This window comes from Sycon ciliatum, chromosome 10, assembly GCF_964019385.1.
Source record: "Sycon ciliatum chromosome 10, ocSycCili1.1, whole genome shotgun sequence".
Classification (NCBI taxonomy): Eukaryota; Metazoa; Porifera; class Calcarea; order Leucosolenida; family Sycettidae; genus Sycon; species Sycon ciliatum.
Window position 1 is genome coordinate 11,032,515 of NC_088652.1, and position 26,354 is coordinate 11,058,868.

Here is a 26,354-nt window from a genome sequence, read left to right on the forward strand (position 1 = left end):
GTGTACAGAATAGGAATACATAGAAAGCAGCACGCAGTGGAGTTGCTGTGGAGAGCGAGAATGCAAGCAACAACGTAAGTATTATCTATGCAACTGATTATATCGGCGTATCCGACAAACACGCACAACAAACACTGTATTGTAACAACACACTCGTAAATGATGTTATCACAACAACACTCATTCTATTTCAGCGCAGTGTCCTGTCCAATCACACTCAAAATCACACTCGTAAATCTCGCACACTCCCTCCTTGACAACATGACAACTGACACTCATAAATCTCGCACACTCCCTCCTTGACTATTCAATCCTTGACTATTCAATAGTCAACTACATAATTACAACGCTAGAATAGAAAGATGCGACTGCTGGTGCACTGCCATACTCACAACCTGTTGGCACTGATAAGCTGTTGTCGCTCCTGCTGCGCTCGCTGAGCTGCAGCCCGACGTGGGCGTGTCTGCCGGGTGTCCGGAACTGGGCTGGCATCTGCTGCGTCCTCGACAGGCGTGTCGTCCGCTGCATCAGGCATCTGCTGCGTCGACTCTTCAGGTGTCACTGCGGTTGGTGCCACGACAAGCTGTTCAACCGGATAGAGGCGTTGAATCGGCCGGTTTAGCGTTGTCGGTCGGCCGCTCTTCGTTGTTGCGCGCACCACAGCTCCTCGGACACGACCATCCTCGCTTGGACGCAAGCTGTCTACGACTCCCAGCTTCCACAGGCCGCGTTGAACCCCGTCTTGGTGAATCACCACAATGTCACCCACGGCGATAGTATCAACATCGGTGTGACGTCCGATACGGTGGCTGTTCCGGAGCTCCAGCAAGTACTCATTCTTCCACCGAGACCAGAAGTGACGCAGGAGTTCTTGCAGATAGGCATATCTGCGGCTTACAGGCACTTCGTCAGGATCGTCGGCGACCATGTCAGGTAGTGACAGAACTCTTCGGCCACATAGCAGGTGAGATGGCGTCAGCGGCTCTCGTACATCCTCCGTCGAAACGTGCGTCAACGGGCGCGAGTTTAGAATTGCCTCGACATCTGCGAGTAATGTCAATAGCTCGTCAGCTGTAATCTGCGCCGACCTCAGGACCTTCTTGACGCATCGCTTGACACTCTTGATGAGTCGCTCAAAGAAGCCACCCCACCAAGGTGCCTTCTCCAGATTGAACGTCCAACGGATGTTCTTGGCTTGCAAGTAGCTCTTCGTCTCCGGTTCCACATGGAGGTCTCGTAAGAGACGTGCAGCTGCCTTGAAGGTCTTGCCGTTGTCGGACTTCACAACTGCCGGCACTCCTCGCCGCGCTACAAATCTCCGGAAGCTCCGGAGAAAGGTGGTTGTACTAAGATCGCTGACGAGATCCAAATGCACTGCTCGGGTGACTGCGCACGTATACAGTACCAGGTATGCCTTCTCCACATCTTGCGCTGTCCGCACATGAAACGGACCGGCGAAATCAACGCCTGTGTGCTGAAACGCGTAGCCGACCTGCGTGCGAAATCCACTCAGTGGAGGTGGCGGTGGTCCCGCGTACGGCTTGCCCTCCAGCATCTTGCAGAGTCTGCATCGGTGCAGCAACATACGCACGTACTGACGACCACGACATATCCAGAACTGAGCTCGTAGCTCCGTCAGCGTCTCTGGTACACCATTGTGCAGCACTCGCTCGTGGCAGTCAGCGACGATCAACTCGGTGACGTGGTGCCCGGGTATCAGCAGTACTGGGTGTTTCTGGCCTGCCGACAGATCCGCTGCCTGCAATCTTCCACCACACCTTAGCAGACCTGACTCGTCTGCGAAGATGCCAAGCTGCTTCTTAGCCTTGGCGATGCGGTTGGTTGCGTCTGGTGATGACTGCTGCACGTCAGCAATCCATAGCCGTTGCGCTTCATCTAGCAGTACCGTCTCTGCGGCTGCTTCGTCTCGTCGGCCTTGCACGAGCTTCACGAACTTCAACACGTACGCTGTAACTCGCCGCAACTTCTGATAGGAGCTGTACTGTGTGCAGTCCATAATGGCGCTGATGCTGCTGCTAGTTGCGTCGGTAGTCACCAGACTTGTGACCTGAGCTGACTTCTTTAACTCTTGCCGACACTCCTCAGGGACTTGCTCTCCCTCCGTGAAGCTCGTACCCGGTGGCCGCTCACTCTCTCTGAGCCATGCTGGGCCTGTTAGCCAGACCGACGTATGCAACTCGTCCGGCGTAGCACCACGTGACGGAATGTCGGCTGGGTTCAAGGTGCCTGGGCAGAAGTCCCACACACTGACGTCGGTGAGTCGCCTGATCTCGCACACCCGGTTGTGCACGAATTGCTTCCACTCCTGCTCCGTGTTGGTGATCCAACCCAACGCAACTCGTGAGTCGGTCCAGCAGTGAGTCGATGCTACCGTGATCTGCTTGTCCAGGGCTTGGCGTACTGTGACCAACAGACGGGCGAGCGTCAACGCTGCGAGTAACTCGAGCCGTGGGATGGTCTGTTTCGCTGTCGGTGCTACTCTGGTCTTCGCCATGGCGAACTGAATGGACACGGTCGCAGCCTCGATCCTCAGGTACACGACGGAGGCAAACGCGGCTTGTGAAGCGTCACAGAACCCGTGTAGCGACACTTTGGCGTCTGCTGTAGCGCCGCTGAAATAGCATCGTGGCATGCGCACTGGTGCTGCTCGCTGAAGTGCACTCATCAGGGATGCCCACTCGCGCTCCTGTTCGGTTGATAGCGGTGAATCCCAGTCCAGACCGGCGACATGTAGCTGCTGCAAGAATATCTTGAGCTTGACCGTGACTGGCGATACTATGCCGAGTGGATCGAACAACCGTGCCGCTTGCGATGAGACAATACGCTTCGTAGGCCGTTCCTTTGCTGAGTCGAAGACTGACGCGATGTCCACCGTTATGCTGTCAGTCTGGCGGTCCCACGTGACACCCAGAACCTTGTCACAATCATGGGGCTGTACATTCAGTGATGCCTTGGCGTACGTGGAGTCGTCCTCGCACGCTGTCCCGGAGCTAGGGTGAACTGCAGCCGTATCTCCTTCTGTGCGGTTGATGTGCTCTTGCACAGCTGCGGAGCTTGACGCAAATTTGCGTATATTGAACCCACCATCAGCCATGCGGACCTTGAGCTTCGTGTACAGCTCCACTGCTTCCTCGTCATCCGCTGCGCCGGCTGCCAGATCATCGACGTACATGCTGCGGCTGATTTCATCAACGAATTCCGGATCCTCTTGCCGGTACTGCTCGAGATGATGTTTCAGTGTGGCGTTGAGGAGGAATGGACTCGATGTGAGCCCGAACATCACGCGAGCGAACCGGTACACCTGCACTTGCCGCTCGCTCGAGAACGGCCGATCCCACCACAGGAACCGCAGCGCATTCCGGTCGTGCTCGCATACGTTGAGCATGAGAAACGCTTTCTCAATGTCCCCAGTCAGGGCAACTGGATAGCACCGAAAGCGGAGGAGGATGTCTGGGATGTGCTCCAGCAAGTTCGGCCCGGAGTGGAGGCAGCTGTTGATGGATGGATTCTTCCCTGCGTGTGCTGAGGCATCGTACACCACCCGCACCTTGGTGGTAGCCTTGTCCTTGCGGACCACTGCTTGGTGGGGAATGTAATGAACTTCACCCACCTCGCCGACTTCGTTTGCTGGTACCTCTTCAATGACGCCAGTTGCCAGCTGCTCTGCCATGACACGGGCATACTCACTGAACACGTCTGGCACCTTCTCGATCTTGTTGGTGAGAGACAATAGCCGCTTGTGGCTCAGTCCAAAATTGTCCGGCAGCACAGCGTGGACTTCTTTCCACGGGAGGCTCACAGTGTAGCGGCCGTCAGCAAACTTGATCGTCTCGTCGAACGCTGCTTGCACTGGGTTCCCATCCAAGGGCTGGATACCGAGAGACTCCAAGTCCCAGAACCGCTTTAGCTGCTGCTCTAGCTGCTCAGCCGTGACCGCGAACACGTGCGTTGCTGCTGACTCTGGTGCTGATGGCTTGGGACAACCGGACAAAACCCAACCAAGCTTTGTCGCTATGGCAACCAGGGTATCACTGCCACGGACGACGTTGCCCTCTGTGAATTCCCAGTAGTGGTCTGCACCAATCAGAATGTCCACATTGGCCGCGCCAGTGCAATCATCAGCCAGTTGCAATGTCGAGAACGGTGCGAGCGACTCCGCTACCTCGGTCGGAAATTGCTGGCTGATCGGCGCGCTGATCAAGGGAACGGCTACTGCTGCCACTGACACTGGGCTCCCCTCCAGTGTAGCGATGCTTAGTCGCACGACGTCGACTTCCTTTGGCGACCCGTGCTGTGTGCCAAAACCACGTATGGCCAGCTGCTCCGTGTGGTCCGTCGGCAGGTCCAACTGTTGACGTAGGCTGTTTGTTACATATGACCGCTGGCTGCCCAAATCCAACAAGATGCGGGCTTTGAGCTGACGGTTCGGTTCTTCCTGTGAGGCCACCGCTGCCTTGGCCGTCTGGAGTAGCGGTGCCGATGCCTGCGACATGGCGGAGCACGTTCCGGAGAATGTCTGCTGCCCGTCTGCGCAAATGGTGGTGTGATGCCGTCTATCACACTTGCCACACCGTGTCTTGGACATACACTTGGCTGCTATGTGGCCTTTCCTCGTACACACAAAGCAGCGGCGCTGCTGGATCAACAAATCTTTCCGCTTGGCCACACTGGTGACAACGGAACATGACGCGGTAGCGTGGTCTCGCCCACAGTAGATGCACGCCATATTGTGCACCGTGGTGTTGAGTGATGCCGCTGTTGCCATGGCGCCCCGGCTTGGCTCTCTGGTGCCACTTTGGACGCTGGACACATAGGAACAGCGTTCCCTGGTTCTTATTTCTTCCCGCAACTGCCGCAGCACTTCTTGCAACGAGAAGGACGCATCGCCTACACCTTTGCACACATCCAGGCGCACCGCCTTTGGCAGTTTCTGGAGAAGAATTGGGGCGAACATGTCTCCATAATGCTCGGTCTTCCGACCCATGTTCTCCAGCGACCGCACGTGGTTCACTACACTGTCCAGCAATTTGCGGAGGCCCGACAGATCATGCTCATTGCTGATACCTGGCAAGTTCAGCAGGGCATCCATGTGCGCACTGATTATACGCTGCGGATCTCCGTACCGCTGCTCTAGACACTTGACTGCCGCTGCGTAGTTCGCCTCTGTGAGGCTCAAACCACTGATCACTGCTGCTGCTGCTCCGTAAACACTGCTACGTAGGTATGTGAACTTATCCGTGTCTGTCAAGCCGCTATTGGAGTGGATCAGCGACTTGAACACATCAAAGAAATGCTGCCACTCCATTGCGTTGCCACCAAACTTGCCGAGCTCTAGTTTCGGCAGCTTCACTCTGGCAGAGCTGCCACTGGCCGACACTGACAACAGCGTACTCAACTGTGAGTTGGACGCTGACGACGCCACAACACTCTCTTCCGTAAGGGCAGCAAACTTGTCAGTACTAGTATTATCACTCGCGGCATCCTCAGTGATCGGGTCGACTGCTTTTCCCGAGTCTGCAGTACTCTCTGAACTCTCTCCCAGTGTGCTCAGTGTACTGGCGCGTCGGTCATCACGGGTACGTGCTTTTTCCTCTGCTGGGAAATCCAATATACGGTCCAGTGTGCTGCAGAACGTCTGCAGCTTCAGTGTCCAGTCATCCGCCTCCATGACTTCCTCCTCAACGTCTCCATCACTGACGTCACACACTAAATCCAAGACCTCTGCGTCCAGAGCGGCCAGCAGCTCCCTCTTGCACGCCAGCAAATTGCGTGCATGACGCACAGACGCACGGACATCGTCGGCCAACACATTCAGATATCGAGCTTCGTCCACAACGTGCTGGAACTCGCCCATGCATCTCGTGCACGATCCCCGATGGCCCCCACGCACCCTGCGCTTCTTGCGCAAAACAAGCTGATCCTGCGTCTTTGCCGACGCGTCTACTGCTGGTTGTCTTGTCCCAGAGCTAGTGGTCTCACTCGTCTCTCTGGACTCCTCCTTCTCCTCCATGACTGACCAAATTTCTCAATTTTAAAACACTAATCGACTCTCGATCTCAAGCTCCACGATCCGGCTCGAAGGACCATGTGAAATTATCGACCACAACTAAAAACTACGCGGTCTTCAGACCCCTGTTGTGGCGCGATTTCCTGGCCTTTTCGTGGAGACAACTAGAAGACTGTATTTACTTATTGGTTTCAACCACACTCTCAAATCAACCAGAAAACAAACAACAACAACGATCGCCAAATCGCTGTCATCAGCAAAACGTGCTCGCGTGCGTGCATTGGCTTACGTGTAGTCTACGTGTACATCAGTGTGCGTGCATGCATATCGAAGTGTACGAGTAGAAAAGAAGAATGATCATGCGCGCATGATGCATCGATGAGTCATACCACCACGTAACCATGGATATAAATAATGGCGACGCGATGGCGACAGCAAAGTTCCGCGTACAAAAGCGCAGGTGCAACAAGGAAAAATCAGAGTGCAGAACAAACAGAAATTCAAATCGAAAGGAGATAAATATTGTGGAGATGAAGCAAATCAGTTTGGTCTGTCAGAGGGTGCTTGCGCCCAGAGACAGGGTGACAGCAAACCCTGTCAGAGAGAGTCAGTGTACAGAATAGGAATACATAGAAAGCAGCACGCAGTGGAGTTGCTGTGGAGAGCGAGAATGCAAGCAACAACGTAAGTATTATCTATGCAACTGATTATATCGGCGTATCCGACAAACACGCACAACAAACACTGTATTGTAACAACACACTCGTAAATGATGTTATCACAACAACACTCATTCTATTTCAGCGCAGTGTCCTGTCCAATCACACTCAAAATCACACTCGTAAATCTCGCACACTCCCTCCTTGACAACATGACAACTGACACTCATAAATCTCGCACAATATGTTTACATGTAGGTCACACAACCAAAATACACTTGTGTGGAAAGTATAGTAATGATAGGGCAATTCCTTGATGGGAGGTCAATAGTACGGATTCATTGTCAAACATGGCATTTGCTACTGTTGCATGTATTTAGCAGGGATTACATCAGGAACAGTCAATGAGCAACTGCGTACGGCACTGCTGCCGCTTTGAAAGTCTCCAAATTAATTATGCCATGCGTGATATTTGGCGCTTAAATTGACATTACTCTAGTCTATTCACCAATGAAGGCCAATACCACACAGACGTGATGTATGGTGTGACAGTGAGCACATTTTGAGATTCTGCAAATGGTTGCCTATCCAAGGGATTCTTCTGGGGAAACGAAATGAAGGTGGCTGTTATGAGAGAGGGAGAAAGGGACATGACAAGGTGAACAAATTAAATAATACAGGAACAGCAGAAGCTACTTGCAAAAACTTGGTATACCTTGCACAGAATACTTGTGGTGCAGATAGTGTCTATGCACAGCAACAATAAATCACCTAGCAGACGTCAGACAGCGGATTTCTTCTTGCAGCTTATTCCAGGCAAGCGTGACTGACACGAAATTGAGGGGATTGAGTGAAGTATGTATCAGACTTAGGGAGAATCATAGAAGATGGATGGCGGCTACTAAGGGACACGGAAAAAGAGAAATGTTGCAACAATGATGGGTATCGGGAAAAAACATGGTGGAAGTAAGTGAGTCCTAACGTTTGCCGTCGTAATGCAAGTGATTTTTATGTTTTCTCTATTATAGTTGACAAAGCCAAACAGGAGTTTTGCCCAATTATATCATAGCGAAGGGTGTACGTGGGGGGGGGGGGACAATACATAACTATTACCTGTCGTAATCAAATGTGTCAGTACTCAGTGGGGAGGGATAAAAGAGCAGAAGAACGGCAGAAAGCTAAAGGTAGGCAAGGTGTATCACTGTTGTGTAAGTGTGTACTCTAATTGGGGAAGGACATATGATAAAGGCACGCAAGAGGTACACAAAAGGAAGTATATAGGGCTGTTTTTTGTTGTAACTCAGAGTTTCATGGCAAAAACCAATCATCAGACAACATAAGGAGATTAGAAAAACGCAGGTATATGAAGGCAAGCAGAGGAGACACCTCCCAGAGGCAGTACGCTCTGACGTGCCAGAATCAACATCTCAGGTCCTGGGTGAAACATGAACACGCACACTCATCCACACACACACACACACACACACACACACACACACACACACACACACACACACACACACACACACACACACACACACACACACACACTAATCCACACTGAGCCTCTCGTTCTCACACACTCCACACTCCCGCATTATCACACCTAAACACATGCGCACGCACACACACACACACACACGCACCAAACACACACACGCACCAAAACACGCACATGCACCACACACACACATACACACAGCCTCTCGTTCTCACACACTCCACACTCCCGCATTATCGCACCTAAACACACACACACGCACACACACACACCAAACACACACGCACCACACACGCATGCACCACATACACATACCTACACACAGCCTCTCGTTCTCTCACTCTCCACACTCCCGCATTATCGCACCTAAACACCCACACACGCGCGCGCGTGCGCGCCAAACACACACGCACCACACACACATACACACACACACATACACACATACACACACACGCCAAACCCATAGCACATCATACACGTTATGTCACTTCATAACCCAGCAAAAACTTGCGCTGGTGGCGGCACTTTGATACTAACTCGCTCCTTTTGTTAAGTGAGATGGCATTTGGAGTGGTGAGGATGTGAAACTTCTCCGTGAGGCACAGGCTGCATCGTTTGCTGATGTTGCTGTAGGATGGGGCGCGATCTTTTATTTTCCAGCTGATGTCAAAGTTGCGCTGGGCGTTCTGAAGGTCCCAAATATGCTTTGAGAGCTCCGTCGATGTACAGTATTTCTCATGCCGGAATGTTGTGGAGTGGTTGTTGTAGCGCGATTTAAAGGTGTTGGCCGTCAGTCCGGTGTATGTCTTGGTCTGGGGAGATGACGCATGTGCCTGGTATATGACGTCAGTCGACTGGCATTCCCCCTTGAGCGGGCAGGATGGCTTGACCCGGCAGTTACAAGGCTCAACGGGCGGCCTTGGCTGGAGCTTCGCAGCGTTGTGTAGCACTCCAGTATATGTTGATGTCAGCTCCTGCCACCCGCCACAAGTATTGAAGCAGATCCCGATTGGCGTTAACAAGTGTCTTCAGCGGATATCTTGTAATGAAGACGTCTTTAATGATGCCAAGCCCGTATATGAGGACGCCCTGGCAGCAAGCGGACATCCAAGAACCATGGCATACAGTGACGAACCGGAACAAAGGAAAATAAGGAAGCGGCGTAGCAGAGATGTGATTTGGTTTAACCCGCCCTATAGCACAACGGTCAGAACCAACGTTGGTGCAAGGTTCCTGGGCCTCATCAAAAAGCATTTTCCAAAGGGTTCGGCACTGAATAAGATCTTCAACAAAAACAAGATAAAAATCAGCTACAGCTGCATGAGAAAAGTAGCCTCAATCATCAAAGGTCACAACGCTGCGAAGCTCCAGCCAAGGCCGCCCGTTGAGCCTTGTAACTGCCGGGTCAAGCCATCCTGCCCGCTCAAGGGGGAATGCCAGTCGACTGACGTCATATACCAGGCACATGTGTCATCTCCCAAGACCAAGACACACACCGGACTGACGGCCAACACCTTTAAATCGCGCTACAACAACCACTCCACAACATTCCGGCATGAGAAATACTGTACATCGACGGAGCTCTCAAAGCATATTTGGGACCTTCAGAACGCCCAGCGCAACTTTGACATCAGCTGGAAAATATAAGATCGCGCCCCATCCTACAGCAACATCAGCAAACGATGCAGCCTGTGCCTCACGGAGAAGTTTCACATCCTCACCACTCCAAATGCCATCTCACTTAACAAAAGGAGCGAGTTAGTATCAAAGTGCCGCCACCAGCGCAAGTTTTTGCTGGGTTATGAAGTGACATAACGTGTATGACGTGCTATGGGTTTGGCGTGTGTGTGTATGTGTGTATGTGTGTGTGGTGGGTGTGTGTTTAGCGTGCGCGCGCGCGTGTGTGTGTGTGTGTTTAGGTGCGATAATGCGGGAGTGTGGAGAGTGTGAGAACGAGAGGCTGTGTGTAGGTATGTGTATGTGGTGCATGCGTGTGTGGTGCGTGTGTGTTTGGTGTGTGTGTGTGTGCGTGTGTGTGTGTGTTTCGGTGCGATAATGCGGGAGTGTGGAGTGTATGAGAACGAGAGGCTGTGTGTATGTGTGTGTGTGTGTGGTGCATATGTGTGTTTTGGTGCGTGTGTGTGTTTGGTGCGTGTGTGTGTGTGCGTGCGTGCGCATGTGTTTAGGTGTGATAATGCGGGAGTGTGGAGTGTGTGAGAATGAGAGGCTGTGTGTGGATTAGTGTGTGTGTGTGTGTGTGTGTGTGTGTGTGTGTGTGTGTGTGTGTGTGGATGAGTTCGCGTGTTCATGTTTCACCCAGCACCTGAGATGTTGATTCTGGCACGTCAGAGCGTACTGCTCCTGGGAGGTGTTGAATAATTATCATATTGTCTGCACTGAATTATTCTATCTCCTCTGCTTGCCTTCATATACCTGCGTTTTTCTAATCTCCTTATGTTGTCTGATGATTGGTTTTTGCCATGAAACTCTGAGTTACAACAAAAAACAGCCCTATATACTTCCTTTTGTGTACCTCTTGCGTACTACGCTCTGCCCATTCCGGGCATTTGAGCACTATTGCAGGTTAAGGCGCACACCCTCTGTGTTCACGCTCCCACCCCTAGTGGTCGAGCACTATCGCTTTCATCCTGCAAACAATGGAAACTATAATGCCAGTATCGCTCGGATATTCCCTGAAGAATATACCAGTACCTACCAACAAGGAGTATGCAATGAAGCTACTAAGCAGAGTCGAGGACGTTATTAAACGCATGCGGTGGAAGGCTCTCTTCACCCTGAAAGGAGCCAACGACGAGGCCAGCAAGAAGACGTACGGCTTCAAGAGCACGAACTGCCCACCCCAGATAGAAGAGTTAAGAGCATTTGAGGACGACATGTACCACATGGTAGAAACCATTTCTTTCCGACGTGCCTCGAACCAGCTCCAGGACAAAATGAGGAAAGACATCAAGCTGATCAAGGACAGCGCCGAGATAGTTGTACCAGCAGACAAGACTCGAAACTTGTACCATGTGCCAGTCCCCCAGTATGAAAAGCTGATGCGCGAAAACATAACGAAAAAATACAAGCTCGCTCCCGACAATACATACGCGGACATCAACGCTGAAGCAAAAGCGATTGCCGTCGACCTCCAACTGGAAGACCGAATGGAGTGTCTCGCCAAGGCGCAAGCGTTTGTAACTTTAAAGGACCATAAAGATGGCTTTGCAGAGAGCCTGCCATGCAGGCTGATAAACCCAGCGAAGTCAGAGGTGGGCGTGGTCAGCAAGGACATAATCGACGGTATCATCGGCCCATGCGCAACGATGTCTGGAAGAATTTATGGAAAAACACCTCAGAAGTGATCAATTGGTTCAAGCTCTCGACTACGCGAAGACGTTTCCCACAATATCCGAAAAAGAAACAGACATCATATTGCACTGCCGTAAATCGCTGTTGTTCCACAAAGGACAAGCGTGGGTAAAGAAGGAGAAGGATGGATCTTTCGACATAACTATGGGCTCATACGATGGAGCTGAGGCCTGTGAGCTTGTAGGAGCCTTCATGCTCAGCAAGCTCCGCCCATTTCTAGGCGAGGAATGTGTCGGGTTGTACCGAGCCGATGGTCTGGCCATAGTTAAGGATGCCACCGGCCATGGAGCTGACCGTTTGCGTAAGGAGATAATCCAGGTGTTCCAAACACACGGCCTGAAGATTACAATAGACGCTAACAGAAAGGTCGTCGATTACCTCGACATATGAGCCCCGGCCAGCGAAAACCAGCACTTGTGTACTTGATATCAATCATCAAAATGTGACGTCAAAGTTTGGGACGCGCAGTGAGCTGGCTTTTGAAGATTCTTTTTCGATCGAGTGGGTGTCTTTGTTGTCAAAGGAGTGTCAAGTGTCTTCAAATGTCTCTGGTCAATTGATTTTCGCGCTAGGTGAGAGCTCGTCACAGGGAGGTTGAGTTTAGACACAGCGATGGCGACAGGTGTCGCGACAAGGACTCAGGTCCAGAGTTGTCAGCGTGAGACTCCCTGTACGAAGCGGCGCTGAAAGTTAGTTCGCGATCGGAATTATTTCTTTGGTGGCGATCTCGCTGAGTTTGTCCAGCAGTGGCGAGTCTCATATGCATAGCAACGAAGAGCCCTCATAAAATCGACACTGGATACTGGTGGCGACGATAGTCAGCGCTGGAGTGATAGCGACTGCGAGGAGAAGCTGAATGTCGACCCGCTGAGAGATCCGTATTTCTACAGCGACAACAATGATGTTGCAGACACTGATGGAGGGCTTCTCACGGCGCAAAACAGAGCGTAGTATTATCAGTACTCGACCTTGCCAGACGACGCCAAGCTGGCTGCTGCCTGTGCTGAGAAAAGGGATCCCTAAAAAGTCAAACCGGCTGAACGCTTTGGGGCAACATCTTCACGTGCTACAAAACGCGAGTATACGCTCGTATCATTGAAATACAATTATGCTGAAATCATGCTCTGAGTGAAAGTGTGCAAGGGAGTGGATGTCAGTGGTATTGGTCAGTACATCTATCAGTATGGCAAGCTTTGGGGCAACACTCAAACTGCCACCACAGAGGTCCCTGAATACAATTTGGAAGGCCAGCCACCAATCATCGTTTTGCACTCTGGTGTTGTAAAGAAGGTAGTGGTGTATACAGAATATCGTCACACTTCTGAACTACTCATGCCTGCAGCACCAAGAGGGCAAGCCTGACTTGCATTCTATTTACTTACATGTACCTGTCTCCACATCACACTTAGAAACTGTAGGATCAACTTACTTGCATGGAGTCACTAGGCATGGATGCTGCGCGAACTGTACCGAATCTTGACCTCTGTGACTCTATTTCCCATGCTTTCGCTTATCAAATTGCCACAAAACTTGATAACTTGAATGATTAATAGTGTAGAATCAATTTCGAGCGAAAAAATAATTTTTGAAAAAATTACACATGTTCAGGTTTCTGCTGGCTGGGGCTCATATCAATGAACCTCAACACCGGTACCTTTCAGCCGTACAGAAAACCAAATAGCACTCCAGTATATGTTGATGTCAGCTCCTGCCACCCGCCACAAGTATTGAAGCAGATCCGGATTGGCGTTAACAAGCGTCTTCTGCGGATATCTTGTAATGAAGACGTCTTTAATGATGCCAAGCCTGTATATGAGGACGCCCTGGCAGCAAGCGGACATCCAAGAACCATGGCGTACAGTGACGAACCGGAACAAAGGAAAAGAAGGAAGCGGCGTAGCAGAGATGTGATTTGATTTAACCCGCCTTATAGCACAACGGTCAGAACGGTCAGAACCAACGTTGGTGCAAGGTTCCTGGGCCTCATCAAAAAGCATTTTCCAAAGGGTTCGGCAATGAATAAGATCTTCAACAAAAACAAGATATAAATCAGCTACAGCTGCATGAGAAACGTAGCCTCCATCATCAAAGGTCACAACGCTGCGAAGCTCCAGCCAAGGCCGCCCGTTGAGCCTTGTAACTGCCGGGTCAAGCCCTCCTGCCCGCTCAAGGGGGAATGCCAGTCGACTGACGTCATATACCAGGCACATGTGTCATCTCCCCAGACCAAGACATACACCGGACTGACAGCCAACACCTTTAAATCGCGCTACAACAACCACTCCACAACATTCCGGCATGAGAAATACTCTACATCGACGGAGCTCTCAAAGCATATTTGGGACCTTCAGAACGCCCAGCGCAACTTTGACATCAGCTGGAAAATAAAAGATCGCGCCCCATCCTACAGCAACATCAGCAAACGATGCAGCCTGTGCCTCACGGAGAAGTTTCACATCCTCACCACTCCAAATGCCATCTCACTTAACAAAAGGAGCGAGTTAGTATCAAAGTGCCGCCACCAGCGCAAGTGTTTGCTGGATTATGAGGTGACATAACGTGTATGACGTGCTATGGGTTTGGCGTGTGTGTGTATGTGTGTATGTGTGTGTGTATGTGTGTGTGGTGCGTGTGTGTTTGGCGCGCGCGCGTGTGTGTGGGTGTTTAGGTGCGATAATGCGGGAGTGTGGAGAGTGTGAGAACGAGAGGCTGTGGGTAGGTATGTGTATGTGGTGCATGCGTGTGTGGTGCGTGTGTGTTTGGTGTGTGTGTGTGCGTGTGTGTGTTTAGGTGCAATAATGCGGGAGTGTGGAGTGTGTGAGAACGAGAGGCTGTGTGTATGTGTGTGTGTGTGGTGCATGTGTGTGTTTTGGTGCGTGTGCGTGTTTGGTGCGTGTGTGTGTGCGTGCGCATGTGTTTAGGTGTGATAATGCGGGAGTGTGGAGTGTGTGAGAACGAGAAGCTGTGTGTGGATAAGTGTGTGTGTGTGTGTGTGTGTGTGGATGAGTGTGCGTGTTCATGTTTCACCCAGCACCTGAGATGTTGATTCTGGCACGTCAGAGCGTACTGCCTCTGGGAGGTGTTGAATAATTATCATATTGTCTGCACTGAATTATTCTATCTCCTCTGCTTGCCTTCCTATACCTGCGTTTTTCTAATCTCCTTATGTTGTCTGATGATTGGTTTTTGCCATGAAACTCTGAGTTACAACAAAAAACAGCCCTATATACTTCCTTTTGTGTACCTCTTGCGTACTACGCTCTGCCCATTCCGGGCATTTGAGCACTATTGCAGGTTAAGGCGCACACCCTCTGTATGATAAAGGCACTAGTAATGGTATCACAGTATGGGTGGCCAGACACTACTAGTAGTACCACGGTATAGTCGGCAAGGAATTAGGCAGGAATGCATTATATCCGTACATCGCATTGATATGGCAGGCAATTCATCTTAAACTTAAAGGGCGACGAAATGGTCCGCACATCTTCAGGTAGAAGGTTCCACAAAACAGCACTTGTGATCGTGGGCTGTGATTTTCCGGCGCGAGTGAGCCTTTGCTGCCTGAGAAGTCCTCCAGTTTGTTGGCGATGTGTTCTTCTGTCGGCTGGACGAGAGATGAGGGTAGTTAGGGAGGGCCTGATCCGTGCTCGGAGTCCTCCACAAGAACAAGATCAGCTTATGCTTGCCGAGTTCCGCGAAGCGGAATAGAATAGAATAGTTCTTGGTCAGCAGAGGTTGGATGGCTTTGTGGGGTGGGTTCTCGTCAATGGCCCGTATAGCTCGGCGCTGCAGTGTTCACAGGCAATCTAACTGACGGCCAAGTAGCCCAGCAAAGAATGCGTTTGACCCATAGAGCAAGTCAGGCATGACCACCACCTGAATGAACATACGTCACGATTTACCGGACAGTGCTCGTCGGGACCGCCACAAAGCGCCAATCTTGCGGGCAGCCTTGGTGATGATCATCTCAACGTGGGACCCCACGACAGCTTGGCATCTATAATCACACATAGATACGAATCGGAGGTGGCTGAGGGAAGAACTGTACCATCGCAGAAAACCACTACTTGGCCATCCAACTGCCGATGGGGCAGTACTGCGACTACCTTGCTCTTTGTTGGGTTCAGAATCAATCCCCTCCGGTCAAGCCAACTGGAGAGCCTGCTTACAGCTGCTGAGAGGCTAGAGGAGACGCCTGCAGCCGTAGAATTGCTGTCGTGTAGTGCAATATCATCAGCAAGCTGGATGCTGGGGGTAGGACTACACACAGAAAGGACAGCACGGGTGTAAAGGCTAAAAGGCACGGGTCCCAGCACTAAAACTTGGGTACTCCGCAGGAGCAAGGCATGGCCGGACCTACAGAGGGGCTGTTTGTGATTTGCTTTGCCTGATCGGTAAAGTAGCTTGAAATCCAATGGAGCGCGGATCTGCTCACACCGATGTCGAACATATCTTGCAGAAACAAAGGGTGCAGTACCTTGTCAATGGCTTAAGACATGCCAAGGGGGAAGAACTCTGTCACCTTCCCTCCATCCTTTCCAGCATACAAGCTATGTACGAGCAAGCAGATGGCATCCTCCGTGGAGTGGTCCGTTCGGAAGGCAAACTGTGTGTCGGGCAGGCATTTGTTGGTGGTTAGGTGGTGGACAAATTGTCACTGGACGACTTTTCAAGCAACTTGGAAATGATCGGCAACAGGGACACGGGCTGATAGTAGTTAGGAAGTGAGGGATCTCTAGATGTATGGAGAGGTACTACAGTAGCGAGTTTGAATGCTGTTGGAACGAATCCAGTACGCAGCAAGGAACAGAATATGATCCAAAGTGAGTAGGCCAATACATCTTTGCATTGCTTCAAGATGAGACCCGGAATCCCGTCGCTGCCGGTCGCTTTAGATGTATCAATACCCGGCAACAACTGATACACGTCGGTTGGTGACACAGGATCGAACCCAATCAGGGCGCTAGCAGCTGGAGGGCCGTGTGGGAGTGAAAGAATGTGTGGCCGTAGGGGATTTGGGACCACCCGTTGAAAAGCAGCACTTACGTCATCAAGCTTACAGCTCGGTTGAGGCTTGTGTTGTTGCCGGCCAGTGAAAGTGTTCAATAGCTTCCATGCCTCCTAGCATTGTGGGGGTTGCTTGGCAGTGTATGACAAAAATGTCATTTCGTTTGCGGCGATATGCATTACCGGCCTGAGAACGAGCGATTATAAACTGATAATGTAGAACCTTGTTATTTCGGTCTTTAATCCAGCATCCCTGAAGCTTTTTCTTCCGTTTAACTAGCTGATAGAGGTCTTCATGGGACCAGGGTGGGAAACTGTTCTTCCTCTTCATCCTGGATTCGACCAGCGGTGCATGGGGATCAAGAGCTCCTACAACAATGGAGTACCATCTGCACCACATAGCGTCGGCATCGCTAAAGTCTTTAAACTCATGAAGACCCGATCTATCGAGGTCATTACGAAGGAGATTTACGTCAATACGTTGAAGTTGCCTGCGAAGTCTCTGTACTTGGAGGGGGGGGGGGGGGGTGATGCTGCACCTCTATCAGCAGGCATGCGTCGACAGCGAAGTGACCAATAAACGTTTGTGGGTCAATGAATGCAGTGGTCACCACAGCAGGACTGGTAAGTATCAAGTCCAACACTGTGCCTGCAGGGCATCTAGGGGACACTCTGGTTGATTCTGTAACAAGGTTTTGGAGACCATAATGATCTACACGTATCTAGGAGATGATTACGCTGGGGCACCCGTATTAGCTTGGTCCATGTTTACATTTATATTACTGACAACGGTTGCAGTCCGCAGAGGCGCCTTGTGCAGTATATTTTCAAGCTTTGGCCAGTTTGACACTGGTACGTCTGGTAGTCAGTAGATACAAGCTAGAAGAAGGGTCTCTCGGCATGCTCTGACTTCGATCCAAGTAGCCTCCACACCTTCTGTAATCAGATCCTTGTGCGGGGTGACAGGAAGGTGCTGTCGATAATACATACACATCCTACCACCACAGCGCCCTACGCAGCGATTCCTTGCTATGCTGTAGCCTGGTATATAGAGCTTGGCATCTGCGACTTTGTAGTTGAGCCAAGTCTCGGCCATGCCCAGGATGTAATAACTGCGTTTCAGGAGAAGGGTAGTGATTTGGTTTATATTATGCCGAAGACTGAAAGATTTAATGAAGCCTATCTTTACAGGTTTGCCTACTTGTACGTCGGAAGGTGTGAATACAGCGACTAATGGGTTGAGCATGTTCTTGGTAGGAAGTGGGGTAAGCTGAGTGTTTGTGGTGGGGTGATCAGAGGGGAGGACTAAATATAATACTGCTAAGTAGATGATGTCTAACTATGACTGAGACGAACAAGCACATGGTGATCTTGCAGTCTAGCGATCTACTGCGTGTTACAATCCTTACCGCCAGTTGTCGCAGCTCAAGCGCTGCAGGCTCATTGGCCCACTGGACCTGTAGGGCGGGTTACTTGAGCATTGCAGGTGTTGTGCGAAATGTGTGTTTGCTGACTTCCATAACAAACTCTCCGGGTGGTGTGACAGGAGGCTGGTGACTGGTCTTTCCACGGCCTGTTGGGTGTTGGGGAGCTGTGGGTGTTGCACTTGGTGCAGGTACCTACATGAACACTTCAGATACCCCAGGATAGGGCTCGATCACCGCTCCATCTGCTGGTGCCTCTGCCTGTGTGTCCACTGCTGAGGTTTCGACTGCTTATGACGTACATAGGCACACAACTATAAGGCGGAGGCTCGTGCGGTCAAACGCTTTGGAGAAATCCAACAAGACAGCAGCACAGAGGGATCGACTATCAAGGGCACGGGTTACAGCGGACATGGCATACAGAAGTTGGTCTACTGTGCTTGGGTGTGGGCGAAAACCATATTGCTTCGGTGATAGCCAATCATTGAGAGGTGATACAGCGGTTAAAGACGGCAGTCAGCGATGGCGCTAACAGCTCGGCGGTCTCTTGCAAGATACTGTTGGAAATGCGTCCAGAGGTGGACTTGTAGATGCTGAGCTTATATAATGTGTGGGTGACTTCTACAACGGTGAGTGTTCGAATGTGGAAACGCTCCGTCAAGTTTGGCAATACCAAAGTCGAAGTAATTTGGATCTGTATGTCATTCAGCTTGAGCGTACTTGGAAAATAGCTGACAGAAAATATTGGCTTTATCCGAGTCAGTGCTTGTAGTGGTGTCGTCTACGTGGAGGTCAGAAATCATGGTTCGTGGTCTATTGATCTTGCACAGTCTCTTTTAAAACTTTGTGCCACCAGCTAAGCAACCCTCTGCTATATTGCAGCCGCTCTGTCATGTGGTCAAAGAAGTGGCACTTAGCCTTGCGGATAGCAGCAACATAGGAGGTCCAGGCGAAGTAGTATATTGTCCAGGCATCAGTGCTTAGCCACTGTGAACAACCGGTCTGTCGGAGGTGATGGTGTAGGGATGTGAACCATCGTTTGTTACCTACGAAAGTTCTCCGTTGCGTCTGTGGGATGTATAACGAAATGGCTGTGGTAACAAGTGTATGCCAGGAGGACCAGGCTTCATCAATGCTTTGTGTGGTCCGCACAGAGTTGAGCAGAGGGAGGTCCAGAATGTGGTCCGCACTCTGTGGCTGCGTAGTTGTTCAGACATAAGTCTTGTTGCACGGGGATGTTTCGTATCCATTCGAATACAGAAGTCTATAATGGCGGGGCAGTGGTCAGGGACGGGAGGGAGTGTCGTGAGGTTGCCGGCGAGGAAAGTTTGTTGCAGGGGACAAGGTCCAAAACTAACGAGCTCTGGCCGGAGACCGAAAATCACTTTGGGTGGTCGACCACTAGTTGTGTGTAACCTATATCGTCCAGGAGGTCAGTTAAACACCGCCCAGCCGGGGTAGTTGTCACTTGTGCACCAATCACTATGGCGAGCGTTGAAGTCTCCAAGTACCACAACTGGAGCAGCAGTGTCTGCGATTGACGAAATGGACTCCCGCAGGGTTTCCTTTTACTACCTCCGACAATCGAAACTTGGCGCGTTTTTTGATTTTTTTGTTTTGGTACCAAAACTACTTCACAAGGCTGTGAGGTACGACCTACTTGTAGCTCCATGCAACCGAGTGCAGGAAGCCAAGCAACGACCTAGTGAGTGGCACATGGCTCAAACTTAGTCAGAGGCATGCGTGTCTCTCGTGTACCAGCAAAACTGTGCGCGCGTCCATTCTGCGAAGGAGAATCATCGTGCTGTCGCGTTTCAATGCAAAACCAAGGAGTTCTCTCTCTCTCCTCTTGGTCACTCCGCCAGCACCGAGTCCATGCGTCCATGCCAAACAATCCTAGTGCCTTTCAACAGCCACCAGAGCGATGCGTCTCTGGTGGCTAATGAAAATCGCCAAGAATTGCTGCAGGCAATTTGGACAGTTGGCGAGAATACCCTGCAAAACAGTGGACTCCAGGCGCTTGCGGAGGTGTTGCACAGTTCTTACCACTTCAATCTGGATAGTGGCGGCGGAAACGACTACCCTCGACACCGTGGCTCGAGCACTGCACACAGGAGCGACATCGAGATTTTCAGAGCGATTACAACAGAGGTACTTGCTGCAACTGAATCCGCTCTAGTCGCACTTTTGTCTCAAAACAGGGACAATTCCTCTCCAGAAGAAACTGCGATCTCTATATCAGGGGAGAGTTGTTCAGCGTAACAGATGTCCCTACTGTCCTTGTTGAGCAATACAAAGTTGAATTTTGGTGAGTCAATCATTAGTTTTGATTGTAAAGTGTGAGTTATTTCGAGTAATTTGAAGTAAGAAAACGCGCCAAGTTTCGCTTGTCGGAGGTAGTAGTTGAATACATAACATCAAGGGTGGGATCGAGTGGTTCAAGATCTGGGCGTCTAATATAGGAAACACCAGGATGGATGAGGAAGGCAACTCCACCACCTCTTTGGCAACTTGGGTTACAGGTGTGCCGGCAGTGGCAGCGGACAGGCCACGAATCGCTCTCAGGAAGTCGTTGATAGTAACGCCAATCTCAGGTTGCTGTGACCATTGATCCTTATGCTGCAGTGCTTCCAGGGGGGGAGGGGGGGGGGGGGGGTGTTACTGTCAATATTGCACGATTCTTGGAGTTGGAGAAACTGTTATGGAGTTGGAGAAACTGTTATGCAGTTTCAAACTCAGACTTGCATAATGAATTGCTAATGCCATGTGGACTCTCATTACACAAGCATTACCGCTTTGTGTTTTAGTATGAGCAGATTGGCCATGGACGCGTTTACGCGTTCTGTCTACGCTGTAGAATGTACACTGTACAGTATCTACTTATCGCGGGCTATAGACGAGTGTACAAACTATCGTAACTCCGTCAAAATGCACTGGATATCTAAAGTTGAGACACTGCTGGAAGGTTTCTGAACTCAGCTTTCCAAGGGTAAAAAGTTCTTCGCGATACAATGTATGACCGAGCGACGACAAATTGAACAGCCAGAATGCGAAAATTTCAGTTTTTGGCAATCGATACAAATATGTTGTTCGCGACTTCATGCGGGCTAGGGAATTTCCCCTAGAGACAGCGCCTGGGCAGTGAGCTTCAAAAAAAACCAATCTTGAATCTCAGCTTTCCAAAGCAGTTTGAACCGTGAAAATCCGTTCACTATGAGCAGGAAAACGAAAGAAAAAATGAGAGGCAGTCGCTTTGTTATGTTTAGGCATGGTAGAGGGAAATGTAGAGGATATGGAAGTACCAGCCCTGGTATGCTTACGACGTACTGGCAGACGACGTACTGGCAGACGTCGTTTTATGCAGGTGCATTCACCCAGGCACGTAACCGCTTTTCGTACAGCTGTGCACACAGCTTCGTTTGGACACAACCTGCTGAGAACGACAGACCAAAACTCGGTACAGGGTCTGGATACGTCGTCTACGTTTTCGTATCAGGGGTACGACTTTCAACCATGTTCCATGTTGTCATGGCGATCTGGACGAACACGTCGCGTACGCCACGTTTTGGGTGTAGTGTGAATGGTCCATTAGAGGTGTTCTGGGCAAAACTGTCATATTGAGTGAGATTCACCTGAAAGTGTTTGGCTCTGATATCCCAATGTTTACAGATTCTAAAACGTAATTTTTTTTATCTAGTTTACAGATTCTAAAACGTAAGTTTTGTATCTAGTTTGCAATGCAGTGCTTCTACTTACGTTCGCACGTATAGTTGAACGTCAAACCAACACATGTGTGATTATCAGGGCACAATGTTATCGATCCAAGTGAGACTTCACAGCCACTTAGACAAAGTGATTCGCTCAGATCTGCAAAAAAAGAATCAGACATACAAGTAGCCTTATTATACCAGTGGGTACACAAAGGTTTGCTCAACCTCGCCAAACAATGCATCATTGTACGTTTGAAGCCAGCGAGAAAAAGATGACTATGTCCACAAAATCAATGTCTGTGCCTGCAAATATGTTGTGTGAGTGACCTTATGTGTTAGTTTTGACATCAAATCATGTGGTTCTGTGCCCATTATGTTGCTCAGAACTTCAAATTCTGTTTGAATTCATTATTCTCACGATGGCACCATTGCCAATAAGAGTGTTGGTTGAACGATCGCGTGACAGCCTGACATTTTCACATTTTCCTTTTCAAAGTTTTCTACTATTCAGTTCAAAAAATTTCATGCTGTTGTATTCGACTTTCTTCACCTTCTCCCAGCCCCGTGCCATCTCCACATTCAGACAATGTACGACGAGACAACTACACTCAAAGACTATATTTGTAATAAGACGACGGGAACACAACTACAGTCCATTCATCGGAAACTGTCCCGCTGGCTTCCAAAAGTCCGATTTGGGCTGACTTGAGGATCAAAACCCACTTTAAATCTCAAAAATATGGGTTTGGGTTCTGCTTCTCCATACATTTTGCCATGGCATACCTGTCCTAATTTTGTAAAACCTGGCTGAATTTCTATTTCCCTGTTCTTGGACTTTTCTGCAATCAGATGTGGCAAGGGGTAATTGAACGGGTCACACAATGCAGGATGTACTGTTATCTACAACTATGTGAGGGAGCCACCAAAAAGATAGGGTGCCAGTCAGGCACAATCTTCCTCAGCCTACTCAGGGGGTGAATTCCCCGAAACACTGTGTATTGAGCAGAGAGTGGTGCCTTCTTGCAGGTTTGCCGAGTCGAAGATGCGATGGACTTCTCGTATGCTCTGGATGGCAGTCATGAGTCAGACAAGTGTCAAGTAAAGTCAGCGGAATAGCACGAGCTCCAGTGTGGGAGCAAACTCATTCCTAAAAAAATCATTGCTGAAGTCGCAATCACTATATAGAAATTTTCGTAATAATAATAAAAATAATAATGTAAATAGGCGTCCAGGCGACAATAGTTTTAGAATTGCGATCAACAGAACGAGCTGAACCGACATTTCACAAAGGCTTTTATTGTATTCAAAAAACGAGTGGATACGAAGGCAGTGAAGAACATGGAAGAAAGAAAAAATGTGATATGGAGAAAATGATGAACAAAAAATCGTACTTCGAACTAGTCGTTCGAAGTACGATTTTTTGTTTATCATTTTCTCCATATCACATTTTTTCTTTCACAAACTCAAACGTGTCTTTAGCACAATGTGTCCTGTACAAGGCAAGAACCGGTTGCAGCAAATTGCATTACCATTTCGAAACCTTGTACTGCGGAGATCCAGACATGCTTAAGATCGGGCGTAATGGAATCTGATTTTTTATGCATTTTTGCGAGCCCATACATTCTAGGCCTTGCCGATCCGATGGGAGCTAGAGGATCATATTCATACTTGGTGATCTGATGCGTTCTAGAAAGAAACGCAAGTACGTGCTCAGCTTGGTATCAATGTTTTCGGTATGGTCATACACATTGCAAGGCCCAAGTCTACTGAGTTTACTAATGTCATTGAGAATGACCAACATTTTCTCCCGGTAATTATCCGCAGACAAGATGACCGTTGCACGGCCTTTGTCCGGTCGAGAGATAACGATTTCTGGATTCTTTCGAAGCTCATTGATCACTTTCATGTGTTCTCGTGAGTGATCTAGTGTCCTGAGGCGATTGTGCGAACCGAAAGCACATAGGATATGTTCCCCTCATCTGCTGGACGAGGAACTAGAACGACTCTTAACGATAATGACAAAGATTGGCTATCCAAAGACATTTTTAATGAAACTCATCAACCAGAAACCGACCATGGAAAAAACGATCACTTTTGGACTGGAGAGATGTCCTGTGGTACTACGTTTGCCATGGGTTGGTGCCGGTTCTTCGCGCGTCGAAAATGAGGTGCAGAATATTGTTTGTTCCTCTTATCCGTGTGTAAAATTGTATGTCATCTTTGGAGCGACCTGTGCGTTCAGCGTGAAGAAGGACGTTCTACCTACCCTAAGCAAAAGTAATTTAATATATTTGTTTCAGTGCCGAAATTGTGAAAATCGGTACGTAGGTGGAACCTTTCAGCACGTAGGCACACGGATTCATCAACATGTACATGTAGGTAGACCACGGAAGCAGGACAGACTGGACGTGGAGCAGCACACTGATGTCGACCGAGGCAATCGGAACTGCATGGACGCAGGGCATAGTGGGAGAGACTGGCAAGTGGCAGTATCGGAGGTGACAACGGCAATCAAGTGTCACCTGTCGGGCAGTGCTAGTTGTCGTGAATGGTATTCCGATGATGTATTCTCTGTTTTGTCGCGTGGTAGGTCTTTGTTACATCTTACCGTGTTGGAAGCTTTGTACATAAGTAAGTTAGACCCTGAGCTTTGTGTTCAGAAGGAGAATGTGTTGTCTTTGCAGTTGTTTGGCACTGTTCGTCGTGAAGGTGCGAAATAGATCCCTTGACCTCTTGATTTTTTCTTGTCACTACGTTTTTGTCACTTATTGGATTTGCATGCTGTTTTCTTGACTCTTCACAGCTTTTTTTCTTTCTTTTTTTCGTGTCACTTCTCCGCATAAGTGGAGTGATGTATCTCTGAACTTCTTTTTCTTATAGTTGTAGTCTCTTAGCTTATTTCCATCATTTCCTGTAGTATTTTGAGAAGAAGCGAACGAAAACGTTCAATACCTTTGACACATATCCTAATTGGCTGGTGGTGATTCTTGTGTAGATGCATGCGTAGACTATACATTTTTTGTAATACTTCGAAGAAATAATAATTATTATGGACTCAGATGGAGAGCCAAGGTTTAATTTATACAAAACAGAAAGACCAAGGAACTATAAGTTATGCTATACTGTCCACTAACACCACCAGTTACTAAACAATCTGCGTAGATCAGCGTATAGCATAATTTGTAGTTCCTTGGTCTTTTTTTGTATAAATTAAGCTTTGGCTCTCTATCTGAGTCCATTCCTGCACACCTGATGAGCTGTCTTTATCTATACGGCGAAACGACCATCGGGTGAAACATCTGCTTGTTACCACTGCTTATTGTCCATCTAAATTGTCATAGTCGAAGTACAGTGCTCTTTTACTGAGGCGATCGGTTTTTCATGATTCTTGTTTGCATAGCTTGCCAGTATCGTCATCGACATGCATGAACATCCGCCAACGTCCTTCAAAGCTGAGCCTTTCAGCTCGTGCTTATCTTGGTTGCGCTCACCTTCCCCTCCTTGTGTTATTTCAGCCTTCCAAGTTGGAAGGCTGTTGGAGTGCACATCCAAGATGTGCTAGAGCTGTTAGCCAGTTAGTTGTAGAACGTTAGTATCGTCGGTCAGTGTCGTGCAATGTTATCGCATGAGCTGATTGTTTAGTAACTGGTGGTGCTTTGCGAGAACGAATTGTACAAGCCGAAAACTAAACTTGTTCCGTTGGGACTGTAGCTTGTGCTCGTTTTCGTTGCGCTTGCCTTCCCCTCTTTGGTCTTTCCATAACCTTGAACTTTCCATGTTGGAAGGCTGTCGGTTAGCGCTACGGAGATGTGTTGAAGCTAGGTGTCAGGACGTCGAATGTCTCAGTACTCTGTCAGTTTTGTGCCTAGTTGTTGCACTTTCTGACTGTATATAGTATCTAGTTACAGTGGTGGAGAGTTACTCTTAACTCGTTTCCATATGTCCTTTTCCTTACTACTTTTATTATTGGCTCAATACCCGAGTTTCAAAGTATATAAGTTTTAGTCTTTCCAACTTGAGCCATTCCAAGTATAATCCTTGATGAGAAGGGACCGAAAACGTTCGGATACTTATGACAGATGCTTTATTATGACTGGATGTGTGTTTGCGTGGATACTTGCGACCCATAACTTACCTTCGTTTTAAAGTATTATCCGCCTCCGACCTCTTTTAACCCTTTAAGAGCCGCCCCATACTTGAATGCGTCGTAAACGACGCATTCAAATGTAAAACTTCAAAAGATCATAACAGTCCAATCTTGCTCAAATCCAGTGATCGAAATATCCAGGGCGAAGAGAAAACTCTCATCTGTCGGGAGAAACAATCCGCGGAGCGCTGCGAGCAACGGTTCCCGAGATAAATCACTCGAAGTTGAGCCGCGATCGCGGCAATTTCAAAAGCGCGCAGTGCGACTTTAGTATTGAGAATTTTGTGACTTTTCGTAATGCTGGTTTACTCGAATTTGCACGGGTTTGACTGTTGATATTTTCAAGAGTACACAGCGAAAAAATTGGAACTCCACGATCGCGTAAAATGAAATATCTGGAGCGGGACGCAATTGGACGCATTTGGGGCATTTTTCGTACTGTCGCTGCGATCTAGCGCTGGATAGACGGTGTGCTGGCTATCATGATCGACCTCATTCTCTTC

The 26,354-nt window shown here is 49.2% G+C and overlaps 1 protein-coding gene across 5 annotated transcripts in view; it reads right to left on the reverse strand.

Moving 5' to 3' along the window:
* Window positions 1-26,354, reverse strand: part of LOC135825798 (sushi, von Willebrand factor type A, EGF and pentraxin domain-containing protein 1-like) — a 579,302-nt gene that overhangs the window by 210,300 nt on the left and 342,648 nt on the right. For all 5 annotated transcript variants that reach the window (XM_065338421.1, XM_065338424.1, XM_065338423.1 and 2 more), the window contains one exon: window positions 21,751-21,861. In XM_065338421.1, coding sequence (XP_065194493.1) covers window positions 21,751-21,861 — 111 coding nt within the window. The remainder of the gene's footprint in view (window positions 1-21,750; window positions 21,862-26,354) is intronic.